Genomic DNA, 20,480 nt, shown 5'->3' with positions numbered 1-20,480 from the left:
CACTGGTGCCATGAGTGTAGGGAGCTGGGTTTTGAGGGCATGTAGGCACCCCTTATTAAGTAAATCTGTGTACTCTGAAATAACCCCCACTGCTAGCCTGAATCCAGTTGGTCAGAAAAGTAGGAAATCAAAGTATTGGGCATTTCTAGTTTGCATATAAAATATGTGTTCACTTAAAAAAAAAAATCCCTCTTGATAAATTTTTAAGAAGGATACAGTGGTAGGTACCAGGGCCACTGATGCTTAAATATAACACTCTAGTTAACTTTCCTGTTCTGTTTGAACTTCTGTACATTCATAATATCTGGCCAGTACTTCACAGCTGCATGTTGGTCTTCAAAGTTTTTAGTATGGCTTTTTCACACATCAAAGCAGATCCAACCAGCAGGAAGATAGATAAAAAGTTCATAGTCTTTATTAGTTAAAAGAAACACCCGACTGGCCACGTTTTGAGATTTTCACCAGGGCAGTGATTGTAACCACGAGACAAATATGAAAAACAAAATTACAAATAAGGTTAAAATAATAAACATTAAAATGCACCAAAACCAGACATAAATACATTTCTAAACACTAAGGTCTCCTTTTATTAAATTGCAGTAAGCACTAGGGCATGCTTACAATGGGACATGCTTGAGGCATCCTGAAACCAAGTGCAGAGAGTGGGTGTTTTCTGCATTAATCAGTTAGTGCATTTACATTGCAGCATGCTAACTGATTAGCTCCGGATTAGCGCATGAGCCCTTACTGTCTACAAAATAGGTTGCAGTAAGGACTTGCACACTAATTTTTGGTAATGGACAGTGCTATTGGCAACATTAGCGCGTGGCCATTAATTCAGTAAATGGAAAGTCGGCCATTTTCTAGCAGTGGTAAAAATCTACACGGTAAAGACCTGCATAAGGGCGTGATAAGGTCACTTACTACTGCAGCTTTGTAAAAGGGCCCCTAAATGTGATGCAATTGTTAAATAACTTAGATCATAAAATTAATGTGAATAACTGATAAACAATATAACACATGCATTATTACATAAAAATATAGATATGACATCACATGTAAAAAGGGTTGGATCTGCTTGCTTGTGTTATGTAACTTTCACAGATCAACATTTTTGAACAGCATAGAATCCGTGGGAATTGAGGTTAAATATTTAATCTTAAAATGTTTTCATTTGGGTCACTAATGTGGCTTTACTGAACACTAAATATTACGTTACATTTATCTGCCATCTTTAGCTACATAGTCAATATAAGGTGTTGGAAGCTGGTGTTACTGTTTAAAAATTTAGGAATCTTAGTCATTTGAGATTGCTAGTTTTTGTATTTGATAAACCGAATTGGTGAATGACATGTACTTTATTTTCCACCTCCTTTACTTTCTCCACATCTCAAACTCAGTGGCAGCATTTACTGGAAGTTGATTATTGCTGAGCATGCCTGCGATTGTGGCTTCAGGGTACTGGAGCAGGCTTTTATATCTGTCTCTGCATTTTCTGTTTTTGCTCTTCACCTGCCAATTTAATTGTTTGAAATGCTGCTTCTCTTGTTAGGAGCTTGATTTATTTTTTGACTAAGCAGGAGCACTGATTTTTGTTTTATGTTTTTTTTTTTTTTAATGTTTAAACTGTTTTTATTGATGATCAAACATTTGAAACAGCTTTATGAAAGGCAAACATTCTGTAATCATAATGACACATCACATGCATTTATGTACATCTTAACTGCATCATCAATTTTTACAACAATTTCTCCCCTTCTACCCCCCCCCCCCCCCAATATAACCTCTATACCGTGAGCTTCTTATGTCATGGTCTCTGTTCCTTCCAAAATTCTGGCACCAAACTTTACTGACTTGTACAAGGAGTATATGTCTACCGGGTTCCCCTTACGTTAGGGTTTGCTAAAGTTGTTTAGTACAGCACTTCTTGCTTTATGAGAAATATTTTGCAGATAAGGGTTCCATATATTAATAAAATTCTTTCGTCTCTTTGGGTTACCCTGGGCCGCCCTGGCCTCCCAGAGCATTAACTCATGGAGCCTATTCCTCCAGAGCCAAACGGATGGTGGTTCCTCCTGCATCCAATGCCTGAGTATGCATTTTTTTCCCCACTGCATATGCCTTACAGAAAAGTAACTCCAAAGTTTTATCTGAGACCCCATATGCATTGCTTTTGTTCAAAAGTACTCCTCTCCAGGAGGGGAGCAGCCCTTGCCCTGATAATGTTTCAAGGTATTTCTGTACTGCTTTCCAAAATAATTTTATTCTGTCACATCTCCAAAATGCATGTAGAAAGGTATTCCTCTCTCTGTGACATTTAGGGCACTGGGTTATGTTTTTTTTTGTTGTTGTTTTTTTTTTAATGAAGCAAGATTAGAGAATATGAACATTTTTTGACTGGATAGCGATGTGCAGGATAGTGTGTCAGAACATCCTTAGAGATTTCAGTTCCTGCTCTGTTGTACTGTTTTCTCCATCCCCCTAGGTTAGACAAGTTGGAATTGTGTTTTCCTGTGGATGTGATCACAAATTTGTTGCATATTGTATGACTTGCTATATGTCATGTTTTTTTTTTTATTTTCATATTTGATTTTAATGTGCTTGTCTTCTGTATATTTAGAGACACCTGGGAAAATCTGGAAACTGAACTTGACATTGTTGCAGTGCTCAGTTTTATTTTCAAATTGGGACAAGATGACCTGCACAGAGAGAGGGGTCTCCCAAGATTTCTGTTCATTCACCATAAACCAGTGTCCTTGAATTCATTTCTTCTATAAAATCGATTGAGTGATAACAAGAAAAATTGATAAAATGCTCTTTTAAAGATCCTTTTAATGCAGCGCAAATGTCTGTTCTCTCTGGCCCTCGTCTGAGACTCGATCTCAAGGTTATTTATGCCAATAGCCAATTCTTTGGTCACTGAGTTGTAGAAAAATACGACTTGTTACAAAAACACTAGTTGAAGTAGCTGTTTTGGTTAAAGTGAACCATTTTCCTTGGTGCCATAAGCCATACCAGGACACAGAATATCTAATTGTTTGTTTTCAGGCTATGACATTAGGCTTACAAGCTGAATAGATCTTCTTTCCCAGATTGCCCTAATGAAAATAAAGAAGGTATAGTTGTTTTCTGTGCCAATTTGGTCAGGTTTATACCTTTATGGTTAACAGCAAAATTCTATTTCTCAGCAATTTGAGCTTCTTTCAATCATTTTTAAGCAGTATCCTTGCATTTCAGGTGAGCTTAATCCTAGGAAAATATTTCAGGTGATTTCTTGGTGGTTCAATAAAATTCAAATGTAATCAGAGCCTTCTAGGTGTTGCCATAGCCAGGACATTTGGTTGTCCACTTTATGGTATAAATGAGTATATGTAGTGTGTCTGCCAGATGCTGTAGACCTTTGACAGTGAGTATATTGCACCAGGATCCTTGGGAATGAATATATTTTTTCCACTTATAGACCAGAAATATAAGGTGGCACTTATGTGAGCTCAGGACTTGTTTTAGTATCAGGCTTGAGGGATGGATTAAACTTTTATGCCATGCTCTCAGAAAAAAAGAGACTAAATTAACTAGTATGGTGTTCACTGAAATGAAGGGAGTGGGTCAGTGATTGGGAAACAGTGGTAGTGAAGCAAAATAATAGACACTGCACAGGTAGTATGGTCCATGTTGTATGAAGATTGGGTAGACTGAATAGGCCGTATGGTCTTGGTCTGCCATCATTTTGCTGTTTCTATAATTGCCTCATTTCACGTTGGCTTTGTTTCTTCCACAGGCTGCTAAAAGTAAAGCCCGAGGAACGTTTGACTATTGAAGGTGTTCTAGACCATCCCTGGCTGAATTCCACTGAGGCTCTTGATAATATCTTGCCTTCGGCCCAAATGATGATGGACAAGGTGGTTGTTTTGTTATGCAAAACTGAAAGGTCATCTGCAAACATTAGGGATCAGGAAAATGGTTAAATGTAATTATTATGGACCAGTATGCTCCAAATTTTAAAGAAATTTTTTTTTTATAGTTTGTAAATGGGGGAGCAATAAAGAGATGATGTTGTCTTAAGTAACCGTATTTAAAATTCAGGTTACTATACTATATGGACTTTTAATTCTTTATTTCTTTCTTTGCACAAACGTGTTACTGCATAGGTGTGACTTTATGCCACCCCCATGGAAGATGGATTTAGACAGATATGCAGTGAGATATAAGGGGAAAAAGGATAAGATCCAAAAGTGGGGGGGGGGGGGGGGGGGGGGGGGAGAGAGGAACTATTCCCCATCCTTAACATTTTATAAGACATGTTTATTTCTGCAATTAGTGTTCACCCACCTGCCTGCCATGCCCCACCATCACTTGAAATGGTTTTATACTGAAGTGGTGTTGTACCCCCCCCCCCCCCCCCCCCCCCCCCCAAGAAAAAGAAAAGCTTTCCAGTCTATTAATTCAGTTTGCCCTAGCAGTTGAGAATCACTGCTATGAAACTGCTTTGTGTGTTTATTTCCTAGGTGATGCTTTTGATTTGACTTCTTATGCACAAAGGACTTCATTAAAAGTTTTGCTTTAGGTTTTTTTTCTCTCTCTTCTTCCTTGCAGGCTGTGGTTGCTGGGATACAGCAGGCTCATGCAGAGCAATTGGCAAACATGAGGATACAGGACTTGAAAGTGAATCTCAAACCCCTAAACACTGTCAACAATCCTATTCTGCGCAAGAGAAAATTGTTAGGGTAACACTTACACAGAAAATCGGTTTTGAATGTTATTTGTAGATGTGCTACCCCAAGTGATGACTACACCTTCGGGTTGAATGAAGGGAAAATGGTCTTATGTGAGCAAAGTCCAGTGCTACATTTTAAAAAGACATGAGGGGAGGCAGTTTTCAAAGACATTTGCACAGCTAAAACACCGTATTATCCATGGTAGTGGGTTCTGTGAATATTAACACCCCGTGTGCAAGTAAAGGCATGTGCATTGATCCACAACCTGGAGACTTTTACCCGCGTTCAGCAGAAGCAGAGTAACCATTAGGTTGGGGATAATAACATGGGCTTTTTTACCCCCTTTATTTATTATATTTCAAAATAACATCACAAGTATACACTTGTTACAGCAATACAGAAATAGAAAGCCCAAGAAAAAAAAAAAACAGGTAACAATATAATATAATGAATATAGTCAATCTAAATTCTTCCTTAGGTTCCCACTTTAGGGAAAGAGGCAAAAAGAAATATAGAGAGAAAATAAAAGAATAATGTTAATGAAAAGGCCTTACCAGACCACCTTGCTTTAATTCACAGAGAGATGTATTTTCAATGCACTTAGACTTATAAAGTTACATAATAGCCTATGTAATTTTGAAAATGAGTCCCATTGCCAATTAACTAGATGGACCTATGCTGGATATCTTAAGGTCTAAGAATGATGTATGAACTTTTTATTTTACAAAAATATGAAAAGTACCCACAGAAGATAAAGGGTCATAATGCTTTTCTGGAGGCAGATGTCCAAGTGGAGGCACGCACATTTTGAAAATTGGTGCAAGATCTTTGCTGTCTAAATCTTAGTACTATTTTAACAAATTCAAATATATATTGCAGTGATTTGTAGTACTAGGTTAAGAAGAGCCCTAGCCTCTTTAGCCTTTCCTCATAGGAAAGTCGCCCCATACCCTTTATCATTTTCGCCGCCCTTCTCTGTACCTTTTCTAATTGCACTATATCTTTTTTGAGGTGCAATGACCAGAATTGCACACAATATTCGAGGTGCGGTCGCTCCATGGAGTGATAAAAGGCATTATAATGTCCTCATTTTTGTTTTCCATTTCTTTCCTAATAATACCTTACATTCTATTTGCTTTCTTAGCAGCTGCCACACACTGAGCAGAGGGTTTCAACATATCATCAACGATGACACCTAGATCCTTTTCCTTGTCAGTGACTCCTTATGTGGAATCTTGCATTATGTAGCTATAGATCGGGTTCCTCTTTCCCACATGCATCTCTTTGCACTTAGACATTAAATGCCATCTGCCATTTGGATGCCCAGAGAAATACAAAAAGGTCTTTGCATACTTTCTTAAACCTCCACTACCCTAACTGTAAGGGACTTAAATACAAGTCATTATATGCATCCAGCTTCTCTTACATCTGCGCGCAACGTTGGAATGCACTACCGAATCCCTTAAAAACAACACACGATCTGACAGTCTTCCGGAGATCACTGAAAACTGAATTATTTAACAAGGCTTACAATAAGAATACTTCATAAAAGACTCACTATTTGCATTTATATTAGAACTAATCAACATTGAACTCCTAATTAGGTTACTTTAATCATACTGTCATTATTTAACGCTATACTTTACCCTACATTTTGCATATCTGATATGTATTAATTCTTTACTTCTAATTTTCTTTATCTAATGTACCTTAATTGTAACAATACTCTGTTCTTCTCATACCGTTAATGATTGTCATTGCGGCATAATGTAAGCCACATTGAGCCTGCAGAGAGGTGGGGAAAATGTGGGATACAAATGCAGCAAAAAATAAATAAGGTCTTCTTGTAATTTTTCACAATCCTCTTGCTATTTAACAACTTTGAATAACTTTGTGTCATCAGCAAATTTAATTACCTCACTAGTTACTCCCATTTCTAGATAATTTATAAATATGCTAAAAAGCAGCAGTCCCAGCACAGACCCCTGGGGAATCCCACTATCTACCCTTCTCCATTGAGAATACTGACCATTTAACCCTACTCTTTCTATCTTTTAAACGGTTTTTAATCCACAATAGTGCACTACCTCCTGTCCCGTGACCTACTCTGTCACGTATGTGAATGTTTCCTTGTTTGTGCTCACCTCGCCCTCTGGTGGCCAGAACCGGTAGCTGCTATGGACTGTCCCCCATTCCAGACTTCAGCTTTGTCCGGTCCGGATCTTCCGGGCTGCCAGACTTGCTTCTCTTGTTTGTGCCTGAACAGCACCTGTAACTGCCTTGTGATTCCTGCAGCTGAGTTTCAGCAGCTGATGGGCTTTATTAATCACCTGGAAACTTCTGTGTTTGCCTTTGCATTGTCTAAGGTCCCTGGTTTGTTGGTGCTTTGTTGCATTCAATACAGTAGGTAATATGTAGTTTGTGACCTGTTGCTAGTATGAACCAATTGGATAATGTCATTTATGGCATTTGTGACACTGTGGCTGCTTCTAGAACAATTTCACATATATAGAAATGTAATAAACTAATTTCTAGAGTTAAAATAGCTTGGAGCTGAGATTGGTAGATTTTCTGAATCCAGTTTGGATATTATTTACCAAAATTTATATAAACTTTTTTTTATTTTAATGATAGCACAAAACCCAAGGACAACGTTTATATTCACGACCCTGAGAACGGGACAGATGATGCAAATGTTGGGCTGGAAAAACTTCGAGATGTAATCGCACAGTGTATTCTACCACAGGCTGGTAAAGGTCACAACTTTTACTTAAACTAAGTTTGTGTGTGTCTGTCCATTCATGTATAGCATTATGAAAAAGCATGAATTATGACGTTGGTTCAAGTTATTCTCAGACTTTATCAGGGGTGCAAGATCTCTAAGACAGTGAATGTGCATTTAGATTTTAATTATAGTTTTCTGTAACACTTCTTGCATTTTTTCCATTTGTGTACCTGTCACTAAATTCCTGCACCATAGAATGAGTTCTTGAATTGTTTTAGGGGGGGACAGTTGTTTGTAGGGTGGTTGTTTGTTTTTTTTTTTGTAATGCAGCAATTACCTCCTGGATTTTTATACTTCTAGCTCAGTTATATTGAGATTGAGCACCATAAGCCTTCATTTGCAATTAACTAGGAATTTCCCCCTATTTTATTCCCTTCCCTCCCCTCTTCCTGGACTGATTATTGTAGTGGCAGTCCTGTGCCAGTAGCCATGCATTTGGAAAAGCATTTAAGTAAGGGCTCTGAACCTGGCCACTATCCCTCTTAATTCTGTAAAAGTTGCCAAAATAGGAAGGGCAGCAGGAGAGAACAAACTCGGCATCCTCTCTCCAGCATGGCATCACATGATCTCACTCGAGTTGATTTAAATGCCAAGTGAAGAACATGCCCCGGTTCATACAGCAAGATCTCTTAGATACTTCGGGTCTTCACCAACTACAGATTGGAAAGCTTAACACCAAGATCTTAAACTTAATCAGTGCTGTCCCTTCAGGTACAGAGTAATGCACTCCAAATATTAGCAGCCATGCAGCTGCCTTTTGAGCTAGTTAAGCACCTGAATGGAAGACTTTGGTAACCCCAGGTAGACTATATTGCAAGTAACCCAATGTTGACAAAAACCAGAGTTCAGAGAACATGAAATTTTACCAGAGATAGTTATCTGTTTTGAGCAGTTTAGAAAAGTGAATAAATGAGATTTAATACATTATTTTTATAATTGATTATATACTGTGTACAGTAACTGACCGTTTTACCTTTTATACTTGTAGCAAACCTTGTAATAAAACGATATTGTAACATCTTCAAAATATTCTTATCCGTTAGACAGCTCCCAGCCTCTCTTCTCCCTTCAATATAATGTACAGTTTAAGGTTATTCAGCTAATTTGAACTTCCATTTCATTCTTTATCCCCCCTCCCCTGCCCCTCCACTATCATCCATTGCTCTGTACTTTAATATTTTAATATCTTTAACAATGGTTTTTACACAATATGCTTTAGTTATTTCTGTACCAGTAAACCCTAAATCTGGGTGGCCACAAACAAGTGGTGTTTTTAGGATATCCACATTAAAGATACATAGGAGAGATTTGCGCATACAGCCTCCTATGTATGCAAATATCATCTTTGCATTCTTTGTAGATACCCTAAAAGCCAGCTGTCTCAGTGGCTTTGCACAAACGAAAGAGGAGGGATAGAATCTTCACAAAATAAGTCCAAAAGATGCAGGGCGTTAGGCGGAAATACGGCCCATGTCGGGTCCTTTGTCATTTCAATAAAATACCATTTTAAATGCTTGGATTGCACGCTTCTCGATTTGGACATTGTGTTTGTTTTCTTTAGGAAAGGTTGCTAGTCATTCACTGTTCTAGTTATATATTACTGCATCAGTCACATGTGGTCTCTCAATCTCATGTACTATTTATTGTTCACTTATATCCCACATTTTCCCACTCATGCAGGCACAATGTGGCTTACAAACATTAAATAAAATACAGAATAGGAAAACTTAGAAGAGTATACAAGGAGTATGCAGGGGGAGAAGCATCTAACAGGGTGAACTAGCAGGGTAGGAGCCAGGGAGGGTGCATCAAGCAGCGGTATAAAGTGAGGAGTAGGTCTTGGCAAAGAAGTAGGTCTTCAACAACTTCTTGAAGAGGGCGTGGTCCGCTTGAGTTTTAAGGTGTTGCGGGAGAGCATTCCAGTGCTTAGGACTCCAATAGCGGCAAGACGAGGCGAAGATCCTCTTGTACTTGACACCCTTACAGTTTGGAAAGTGAGGGTGGAGGAAGGAACGAGCAGCAGGGTTGGCATTCCTGGGCGGGAGGTCGATCAAGGGGTGCATATACTCCGGGGCAAACCCATAGATAAGTTTATGGGTCAAGGAGCAGAGTTTAAAGGCAATACGCTTCTGAACAGGCAGCCAGTGTAATTTGAACCGTAAGGGTTCGGCATGTGCAAAGCGTCGCTCTCAGGATGAGTCTCGCAGCAGTTTTCTGAACTGTTTGGAACTACAGCATCTTTGGTTTTCTGTTTCTGTTTTCTGTAGGACCAAAGTCCTTAGGACGGTTACAATGATTTGCACATGCAGTAAATGGAGTTTTAAGATTCAGATGACATTTTTGCTTATTATGGAGCATCTGAATGTGGATGCAAAGAAGGCGCTATGTTGGCAGACGCTTCAATCAATTTGAGAACTGTACTAGTAACATAACATAGTAAATGACGGCAGATAAGAGCCTGTAGTTTGCTGTTAAATAAACAGTTTTTGTCCTTAGGTTACAAGCTTATGATTTACTTTATTGTCTTAACATTTTTTGGAGGGGAGGGGTGGGGTGGGGGTGGATAGGGGAGATTAGTTGGGAGGGTTTTTTCTTCTTGTAAAATGTTAGTAATTATGACTGTTGGATGTAAGGAACCCCATCCACACTTTAAAAATGTATAACCCGCTTAAACCTAAGCAGCTCACATCTGCTTAATAAAAACAGATTTTTAAAAATGTAGTTTTAGGGCTCAGACTTAAAAATGTGTTTATCAACTTAAACGTTTGCTGCCAATCTGAAATTTTTTTTTTAACTTGCAAAAATGTGCGAGGGAGAATTTAAAGAGTTCAGAAGCTAAATACTCTAAAACCAAGATACGTGTTCTCCCAGAAAATTTTCAGTGGTCTAGTATTGAGAAGTGGTATCCTCAGTCAGTGTTCTAGCTATGTAAATTTTACCAGGCTTTACAGTGAATTTCTTTCCACGGTGATGAAAGAATTTTACAATGTGTACTTCTGATGTGGCATTTCAACAGGTGAGAATGAAGATGAGAAGCTGAATGAAGTAATGCTGGAAGCTTGGAAATACAATAAGGACTGTAAATTATTACGAGACACTTTGCAGAGCTTCAGCTGGAATGGTAAGAACCTTGAGTCAGAAAGTACAGGAAGGGAGGCTGTTGTTCTCCCCCCCCCCCCCGCCCCGCCATTGTGTCTTGGAAAACTGTGTTAGATCTTGTATGTGTAGCTTTATGTGGAAGATGACTGAACAATTTGGTGAAGCCTAAAATGGAGATGGAATCGATCCCCATATCCTTTTCCTATACTGATCACTTGGAACTAAACGGCATAAGTGGGCATATTAACTTTGGTAAGGATCTGTCAGACTCCAGGGGCTGTGAGTAGTTGATCACCATAGTAACTGTGCTCCCTTGTTCTTTTCTTAGAACCCATACAACCTACAATTTTGGCTATGGCCAAAGATCCATCTTGCCTAGCATCCTATGCCCACCAGAGACGAGCAGCAAGTGCTTAAAGAAAGTGTCTTAAAAAAAACATGCTTGTACAGTTTCTGATGGCCCTGGAGTAAGGCTGCATTTAGGTCAGAGATGAAACCCCTAGTCCAAAAGAGATTTTGAACTGTGGAAGGAAAGCTGTACCTCTCCACTCCATCAATATTTTCACCTTTCCCTCCAAATACTTGTGGCTCTCTTTTCCCTCCTGAAAACAAACTGTGACTGAAGGATGCAAACCTAAGAGCATGGTGTGGTTAGAACATTAATATGCAATTAGCTGTCACACAGTGAAAATTTCCCAGTCCTTCCATCACATCGGGCCTCTGTGCATGCCACATGCCCACTGAAGTTGTACAGGTGTTTATGTCAGCAGGGGCATGCATGCATACACACCAGTCGTCCCCACAAATGAACTTAGTCTGCCATATTCCTTTAAGCACATATTTTCTCATATTATTGACCTGAAGCCATTCTTTTTAACATTTTAGGGAGAGGTTTCACGGACAAGGTGGATCGACTGAAACTAGCAGAAATAGTGAAGCAGGTTATCGAAGAACAGACTAACTGTCAGGATTCGCAATAGCTGGAACCTCGAACCCTTTTATTTGTCATCTTTTTTTACTGGTTGAGCGTCCATTCTTAAATAACTGTACAGAGTCATTTTTATGTAAATTAATAATTCATTGGATTTCCTCGCTGCTTGAAAAATACTGTACAGAGATGTAGATAAAAGAAATCATTGGTACTGTTATATAAACTCAGTTCACAGAAGTATGTTTATCACTAGCGTGCTGTCGGTTAATGGGTCTCAGGTGGGACAACAGATGCTGGTAAGACATTATATATTTCTTAATAAGGTGATGAAAACCCAGAAGTCTCTCTTGTTTAGTCTGTATGTAAAAAAAAATGGCTGCTGTGTCCTCTCAGTGCTCAACAGATACTTAAAACTGTCCTGTGGAATGTAAATTTGTATCTGCATTGGGACCTGTGACTTCAGGGATTATAGCGACAGTACTGCAGTCTTTTGAGCTCCTGTTCTGTCAGCTCCCAGAAGCTGCGATCATAATTTGTTTGGAAATGTTGCAAAAGACTGAATTTTTGTTGGAAATTGTAGTTTATTTTAGGCAAATCGCTCGTGTTCCCTTGTGTTTCTCTCTCGTGTGCTGCTGTGGGGTAGGGCTAGTGGTGTGCCTTAAAGCCATACTAATAATTTGACTTATGTACCATCCTTCACCCAGGTCACTGTACTTAATAATTGTAGCATGCACTGTGGGTGGAACAGAATAGCAGCCCATGAACAGAAAAGAGAGGAAACAGAGCTATTTATCAGTAAGAAATTTCAAGCCGGTATTGACAAGCAGGGCAGTGGCGTTCTGTACTTGAAGTCGCACAGAGTAGGTGGGCAGGGCCTGGCTAGAAAGCAGCGATTCCTACTGCTCTGCTTCTGGCATACTTGTCCTGTAGATCACTTAGAAATTCTTCAGTAACAAAATCTTTTCTTGGAGTATAGCTGGTGCTGTAAAGCAGAGCCTCCTTTTTTGACAAAGCCCCAACATAATTCCTCAGCAATAACTTAACTCTGCATTCAAATTAAAAATATCTTGTATTTGTTTGATTTTTTTTTTTGTTCATTCAAATTGACTGACAGAGAACTATTATATTAATGTCATTGATCTACATCATATTATTTCAGCACAAGCCTTAGAAAAATTCTGTTTACTTTCTTTGAATAGCGCGTGTCGTCTTCGACAAAGAAAGCCACTGCTAACAGAAATGAGCTTATACTGGGGTAGGATGCAGTGCAGCAGTAGTGACCTTGCTGTTACAATGAGACCGTCCCAAGTTGACGGTGTAGTGAAATGGAACATATAACACGCTGAATGGATAATAGCCAGAGCTAAGCATAGTAGTGATGGTTCTGTTATGTTAAGACTTCGCCTTACTGCAGGTGGGATGGAAAGCAGTTCTGTCAAGTGAGATGGAATTGTTTTGCTCCAGATTTTGAAATTATTGCAAGCTGGTTCATTCTGTGCCTCGATCTGTCCCTGTTGCCTTTTCAGAATTAGTTACAGGGGGTTTCTGGTTCCTGCAAAAGATACAAGCTTAAGGACACAGGTGTTAAGTCCTGAGTCTGTCATGCCCTAGTTCATTTCTGTTTTAGTTTATAGTTCAAGATGAGTCAGGAAGCTTGTGCTGGATCTTAAGCCCTTTGAGCTTTTTTGGCTTTTTCTGACCATTTCTATCAGCAGAAAGTGAAGATTAGGCATTAAACTAATTCTCTCCTTAGCTCTAGTGACTTTTGTGAGAAGTTTCTTGCATGGAAGCTGCCTTACTTTTTTGATCTAGAATGGCATGCCTGCATGTTCTCTCACGGCTCCTACAGGGAAAACCACTACAGAAAGGGAGGGAACTCCTACAGAATGAAACCTGCTTGCATCATTGTGCAGATTGTAAGGTCTAGATGTGGCGTGAAAGGCTTAAGAATCATCAGGCATGAAAGCTGAACATCAGGAAGCTGAGTAGCAGAAGATTTCTAATGCACTCGGCGGTACCGTAAAAGTAGCGCCGGAACAGCGCAGAATAACTCCCTAATGCTCAATATTAATGAGATGCAAATATAGGCGCATACATAGCATTGAGCATTAGGCAGTTCAGCGGTAGGATTGTGGTTGGTGCATGCGCAGAGGAGTCCCGTGGTGAGCTTGTGTCCTGCATTCATGGACCTGGCAAAATCCAAATGTGAAGCACATATCATCTGTTTTCTGTAGCTTAAATCTGGCCCCGATGATCAAAAGTAAATTCGAGCACTAGAGGCCACTAGCGCCTGCATTTACCAGCGCAGAATTATCAGAGGGGTGTGATGCGGCAAACGAGTGTGCCAGGGAATACTGCAGAACTCATTGAAATGATATTTAAATGAGCTCTCTGTATTTCGCCCATATGATCAGAGCATTGAACTCTGCGTACAGGTGGAATACTGCCTTAACTGTACACCAGCTCGGAGCTGGTGTTAAGCGTAAGGCTCCTCTCTTCCTCCCCCCAATACAAGGCAGGCACCCCAGGCTGCTACCATGTGTTCTGGGGGTTCAGTGGCCCCCGGACACCAAGATGGGAGGCTGGGGGTTTGGTGGACCTCCAGCCCCCCCATACAAAAAAAATACTTGGTGGTCCAGAGGGACCCTAGCTCTAGCCCCCTTCCAGCCAACCCAAGCCCCAACCCTCCCTCTTATTTGGTAGGGAAGCCCTGCCCAGTGCATCCTATGATGCATCGGGCAGATTAGAGTGCCGCCATTTTGAAGGCGGCGCTCACAGGAGGAGGGAGTGCTACTCCTTCCTCCTGCCTTAAGGTACATGGGGGTTGGGGTTTGGTTTTGCTGGGGGAGGGGACGGACCTACAGCTAGGGTCCTGCTGCATCACCAGCCTCCTATGTCAGAGTTGGTAGGGGGGGTCTGCAGATCCACTGGAACTCTAACCCTCGTGTCAGGTTGTGTTTGACAGATCCAGGTTGTTTTTTTTTAATGGCCCAGACCTGTCAAACAACTTCTGCAGGAGAAGGCACAATCCTCCCGCAGAAGTGCCCTGATGATCAAAACTAATAGCGCATAAATTTGCATGCTATTCGTTTTGATCATTGCAGTGTTTCCCCATGCTTTTCCAGCTCTAATTTTACAGTGCTGTTCAGAACAGCGCAGGGAAACGGATCATCATGGCCTATAAGCATTTAACATTTTTTTATTTTTTTTTTTAGCTTAGATGTTTAAATGCAAGAGACAAATGCCAATTTGTGCTTTCACTTTTGGGTCTGCTGTGACTTGTGCATATTTGTTTCTCATGACCAGCAATTAAGTCTTTCACAGGCTTCCTTCCGCTTTCAAAAGCAATCAAAACTAGCAGATTTTGAAGTAAGAAATCATGCAAAATCCTCTCTTCCAACACCCTAATTCCTGCTCTGACCTGGCGTTATTTTTTGCAGAGGTAAGGTAGTTTTGCTTTGGGTGCTCTGTTCTGAGCATTGTGGAGGAATACAAAATGACCTCATTTTGATATCATTAGTATGCTACTTGTACTGTTTGTTTGTTTGCTCGCTCGTTTGTTCCCGCTTTCTGGGCCTCTAAACATTCTGCGCAGGTAAATTCAGGCTTTAGTCCGGCACTAATGGCCTCTACGCCCACGTTTACTTTTGAGCATCAGGGCCTCATTGCTTTTTTCAGATCTTTGGTTCTGGCTGAAGTGAGCTGGGCCTATGGTATTTGTAATACAGTTGTCCTGTTTTCCTGAAAATTAATCGGGATACAAATGAATTTGTGGTAGAGAAACTCTGCCAGAACAGGGTTTAACTGCTTCAACCATCTTGGCTCAGTTCATTCAATTGACAAAAAATGGTTTTAACTGGAATTTCTAGAATGAGTGGTTCTCTTTCTTGCAGTGAAGACTGTTTTCTGACAACACTAACTTGGGGGGGGGGTCATAGGAAGGGCTTGTTTGAAGATGGCCTTCATACTTGATTATGTTTTGACTTGAGGTTTTAGGACATTTCAAGGGAAACTTTCCAGGCTTATACAGGGATTGTGAACCCCCAGCTGTTCTTAATGTTCTTGGAGTTTGTATGCCTGGATGATTGTACTGTATTGAAAAAATTACTTTGAAAAAGACTTACCACCATTTATTGACTATTTCTGGTTGGCTTACAAAGCCTGTACCTCCTGATATTATAGATGGTAACTTTGGAGGAAGATGTACAGCTGTCCATGTACACTAATGGAATATAGGTCTGGAAGGTTAGCCCGACATTGACTACTTGTTCTTTGAACATTTGTCTCTTCTGCATTATTTTTAATATTTAAATTGCTAAAGAAAACAAAATAGAAACAAGTTGAAACCTATAAAAAAAAAACAGATACAGCTGAAGACAAAAAAAGATAATGCTGAATGCAGCAGCTTAGCGCCAAGCCATCAGGGGAAGAAAAACAGCAAACACAGGCACACAGCAGATCAAAAGGGAACATGAACTTTAATTGGATTCCCTTTGTCCTTTTTTGACCTGTTTGTGTGATGCTCTGTGCTGCTTGATTTTCTTTTAAAAATAAACCTCTCGAGTGTAAGAAGAGGTAAAGGAAAACAGATTCTGAAGTATGTATTTAACACCAGGTGGAACTTCAATACTCTTGTTCCTGTGTGGGTTTGAGAAACTTGTAAAAACCATTGTTGTGGATTTTGTTGTCATGTACCAATTTGGGAATTGACTTACCTTGGAGGGGATGGGGAAAACATGGGTTAATTGTATGTACTAAAGGTCAAATGGTTGTGTATATTTTTATTTAAAGACATTGATTTGACTTTTTAAATTTTAAATATGTTAAAAAGATTTTTAAGTTAAAATATTGTAATCTTTTTTTTTTTTTTTTTTTTTTTAATTTTTATTTGAGATGCATTTTATTTAAACATTTAACTTATATTGTATTACTTCTTCCTGAGTTTCCTTTTATATTTTAAAGTTCATTAACTGCCATTAATCTTTCCATAAAGGAAGGATTTGAATAGACTCCTCTCAGTCATCCTTGTCAAACTGTGAATACTGTAAACATGATGTATGATGCATCTTGCGGTAAGCTTGCCAGGGCATAATTTCAACAAGGAAGCAGAATACAGGGACTTCCCCCCTCCTCCACCCCGACACAGTTGTTTTTCTATCTTTCCTGTTAGGTCTCTTCCCTCCCCCCCCCCCCCCCCCCCCCCCAGTTTGATGTGTTGAAGTCATTTGAACTAGCTTCACAGGCACCAAGGCCTCGCTGTTCAGTTTTCAGAGAGGGCCATTACTATATAAGATCCATGAATGTTTTTCCTGTAATCACAGAGTGGGAATTTATAAAGAGACTATGCAGTTGGCTCAGGCTATGAAAGCTGTCCCAGTTTTCAGTAGTACAATTCTGGGTAGAAATACTGCTCATTCTTAAGTTTGACAAACAGAACTAGGCAAGTTTGTACTATTTGACTTTTTCTTTATTAAGTGAATGCTAACTTGACCCTCTTGTAAAGAGGGACTTTTGGGAAGCTCAGCCATTAGGTGCTGAACCTTTTATGTAAAGGGAACATACTATTACATTTTGTAATTGGTGTTTCTATCTCTCTCATCCCCCCCCCCCCCTCAAAATAAAGAAACAAAGTTACAAGACCCTGAAACCCTGGATACATCTTGGATGCAAGTTCCAACACCAAAATGTCTCTGCTATCCCCAGTGACCTGGACATATCCATTTTATCTGAGCAAAAAAAACCCCAAAAGAATCCTATAAATCATTTACATGCTTATTAGTTCTGTTTTGCATTGTGAACACATCTTTGTTTTATAACTTTTATTTTTTAAAGGTTGAAATCCACTTCAAATATTTTATGTGGCCATGGAGCGAGGCTTTATTAACCAAGCCAGTATGCTTGCTTGATAAATGTTTAAACTCTCCATAGATGATAAATCTTTCTGTGCGTGCAAAATCATTTGACCTTTAGGTAACTTCTTGTGACTTCATTATTCTGTATTATAATTGGCTTTGGAATTTCATTCAAGAAGAAGAGAAAAAATGCATTTTTGTTGACTTCTTCTTTAAGAAAGGAAGGTGTTCTGAGCTGGGAATAATGTCGTCCGCTTCTCTCTCCAAACACTGAACACATCTAAACCATTTGCTTTTGAAATCTTTCTTGGTCATGTCTACATTTGTTTAATTTTTGTGTATAAAGACTCATCATTGTTCATGTTATCTGTAATATTTCATTAGTTTATTTTGATCAGTATTATAATGTAAATAACAGCATCAGTGTAAATAAAGAAAAGATTTTACTAGAGTTAAATACATGGTGAGTATTTTGTTTTGAGATTCCACAGTTTTTCAGCTAATGCTGAGACAAATATGATCATTTGTAGTTTTCAGGCTTGCTGTAGGAGCTCCAATAATGTAGGTCGAGGCAGCAGTACCTATTAATCATGGTGGTGATCGAAACTTGGAAGGGGAGAGCGTTTTGGATTTAGTTCATGCCTTTTTCAGTTCTAACGCAAGGTTAGCTGCATTCAGATATAGTAGGTACTTCCCTGTCTACTGAGATCTCTCAATTTGTTTGTACCTGAGGTAATAAAGAGTTAAGTGACACCTCAAAATCATAGAGAGCTGCAGTAGGATTTGAGCCCTGGTCTCCCTGATTCTTATCCCACTGAACTAACCTTTAGGCTACTTCTCCAAGGGGTAGTAGAACAACAGACCTTATGAAAGCACCAGTTCCACGGTCCACTTTTCGGAAATGCTTACAGGTGACTCAGTTGCCATGAAGTTGATCAGAACACCGAGTCTTATACTCTTCACCATTTCTAATGTCAGAAAATAAATAATTTATGTATCTCTCTAAAAAGGTTGGTGTACTTTACGTTCTCAGAGGACAAGCAGGCCATTGTATTCTCACAGCTGGGTGATGTCATCCAACGGAGCCCAGTGTGGACACTGACAAGCGAGATCAAGAACTTTCTAGTAGCTTCCCACTGCGCATACGCTGGTGCCTTCCTGATTGATGTGTGAACATGAGTCCCTCGGTCTTCCTTTTTCCACGGAGCAGGGAGCACATAGCGTTCTACTCACAGTGCTTTCTAATAGTGCTTTACTGTGCGGGTTTTTCAGTCCAGATATATATTTTTTTTCTTTTCTATCTTTCTTCAATTTCCCTTTAATTTTTTTAGTGGGGTTTTTTTTTTTTTTTGGTCTTTAGTTTTCTTTATTTTTTGTGGATTTCTAGGCCTTTTTTAAGCCATAGCCTGACCTCAATTTGAACACTGCTTTTTTTTCTGGTTCAAAATTGAGGGAGTTTAATTTGTCCATGATCATTTTCTCAATATTCAAGAAGAGCCCCAGTGTCTTCAAAATATGCGCACAATGTAATCAGGTGATTTCCATGATGGATCCGCACAACTGGTGCATCGGGTGCCTTGGACCTTACCATGAGCCTAACTTGTTCTCTCTGTAAATGCAGCTGAGGATGTAGAGGGCATAGCAGGTAAAACAGAAGAAGCTTTTTGGCTCCTCGAAGGCCAATACATCACATCAGCAAAAGAAGCATTGACCGTAATGGATGCCAAGACTTCAGCATCCACTGGGAGTGCACCGGCATCGAGGAGGTCTCCATCTCTCTTGATATCAGGCACTGAGGATAGGCCCCGAGACTGGTCAGAATCAGACCAAACACTGAGGGCATGTACGTGTTTGATATTGTCCTCGGCATTGAAGGACCGCAATACTGTGCATCAGGGGAAGCACAAGAAGCATAAGTATCATTCCTCCATGCATGGTGCTGTAAGCCAGCATTGCCCCATTCTTGGAAGAGGTGCCAGTGTGTAAGTCTCCTAGCAGCCTGATCCCCGCTACTGGTCCAACACCAACATCTCAGGCTGCATCTCTCTTCTGACTTCCCTGCCTTTGCCGATGCCTTCCTTCAATGAGTGGTTCAGAGCCATGCTCAGGGAGGAACTGGTTCAGATGCTGCATTTGCAAAATGCTCAGGCATTGAGGGTGCTTGCACCAACTGAGGATCAAACCCAGGTTCTTCCTGAGGCTCCTTCCATGCCAGTGCAGAGATCCTCGACACATACAGTGCCACTCTCAACGTCCAAGGAGGAAGCTTCCCAGGTGTCAGAGCAGGACAGTACTTCGGCGCTGTTCGGGGCATGGATGTGGATCCACTTAGTCAAGGCAGGCACAGAGTCACTCTGTACAACCTGAGTACGGTGAAGAGTAAGAATGGGGGTAAGAGGAGGACCCACATTATTTCTTGGAGGTGGAGTCTTATGGGATACTTTCTGATCCCACCTAAAGAGATATAAATCTCCACCAGAGGGTGTCTCTCTTTCACCGGTTTTATCAGGGAGATGGCTTCTGCTGTCCCATTTAAGTTAGAAACTGAGGAAGAACCTAGGGCAGAGATGTTGACTGTCAAGGACTGTGTCTCCTCCTCTAGGAAGGGGGTTACTGTACTATTGCACACACTATCCTTAAGGATGCACTGATGAAGACATGGGAATCTCTCCTTGCAGTGCAGGTTGCACCTAAGAAGGTGGATAAGCAGTACCTTATCGAAAAGGCTCCTGGATTCGAGAGGGCTCAACTGCCATACCATTCTCTGATGGTTGAATCCGCTCTCAAACAAGCTATGAGTTCCAGGATTCATGCCTCAGCATACCCAGGTATATAGGCAAGACAAGGGAACCATGATCCTATTTGCCAAGGCAGATCTGATTCCCTCGTCTTCTAGAGTTATCCTCCAAAGATCCATGGAGATTGGACTGTTTTCTGACCCTCATCATGCAGAACAAGGGGTCTCTTCCACATCCCAACTTCCAATTCCTGGCCCTTACTGCTTCAATATTGCGAGCATAGAATTTGAAACCTTGGATTTGCCAGATGGTATCACCCACATCTTGCTGGCTTTATTTATTTATTGCATTTGTATCCCA

The 20,480-nt window shown here is 40.2% G+C and overlaps 1 protein-coding gene across 2 annotated transcripts in view; it reads left to right on the top strand.

Annotated features, from left to right (window-relative positions):
* MAPKAPK5 (MAPK activated protein kinase 5) overlaps positions 1 to 16,354 on the top strand; it is a 60,867-nt gene extending 44,513 nt beyond the window's left edge. The window contains exons 10-14 of one of the 2 annotated variants that reach the window (XM_030218119.1): positions 3,779 to 3,899; positions 4,594 to 4,724; positions 7,350 to 7,465; positions 10,517 to 10,621; positions 11,485 to 16,354. In XM_030218119.1, coding sequence (XP_030073979.1) covers positions 3,779 to 3,899; positions 4,594 to 4,724; positions 7,350 to 7,465; positions 10,517 to 10,621; positions 11,485 to 11,579 — 568 coding nt within the window. In that variant the 3' untranslated portion in view covers positions 11,580 to 16,354. Of the gene's footprint in view, positions 1 to 3,778; positions 3,900 to 4,593; positions 4,725 to 7,349; positions 7,472 to 10,516; positions 10,622 to 11,484 lie in introns of both variants that reach the window. The other variant, XM_030218118.1, reaches the window with a different exon arrangement.
* The last annotated feature ends 4,126 nt before the right edge of the window (positions 16,355 to 20,480 follow it).

Source organism: Microcaecilia unicolor, chromosome 11 (assembly GCF_901765095.1).
Source record: "Microcaecilia unicolor chromosome 11, aMicUni1.1, whole genome shotgun sequence".
In the NCBI taxonomy this organism is placed as follows: Eukaryota; Metazoa; Chordata; class Amphibia; order Gymnophiona; family Siphonopidae; genus Microcaecilia; species Microcaecilia unicolor.
This window is presented reverse-complemented; position numbering and strand designations above follow the sequence as displayed.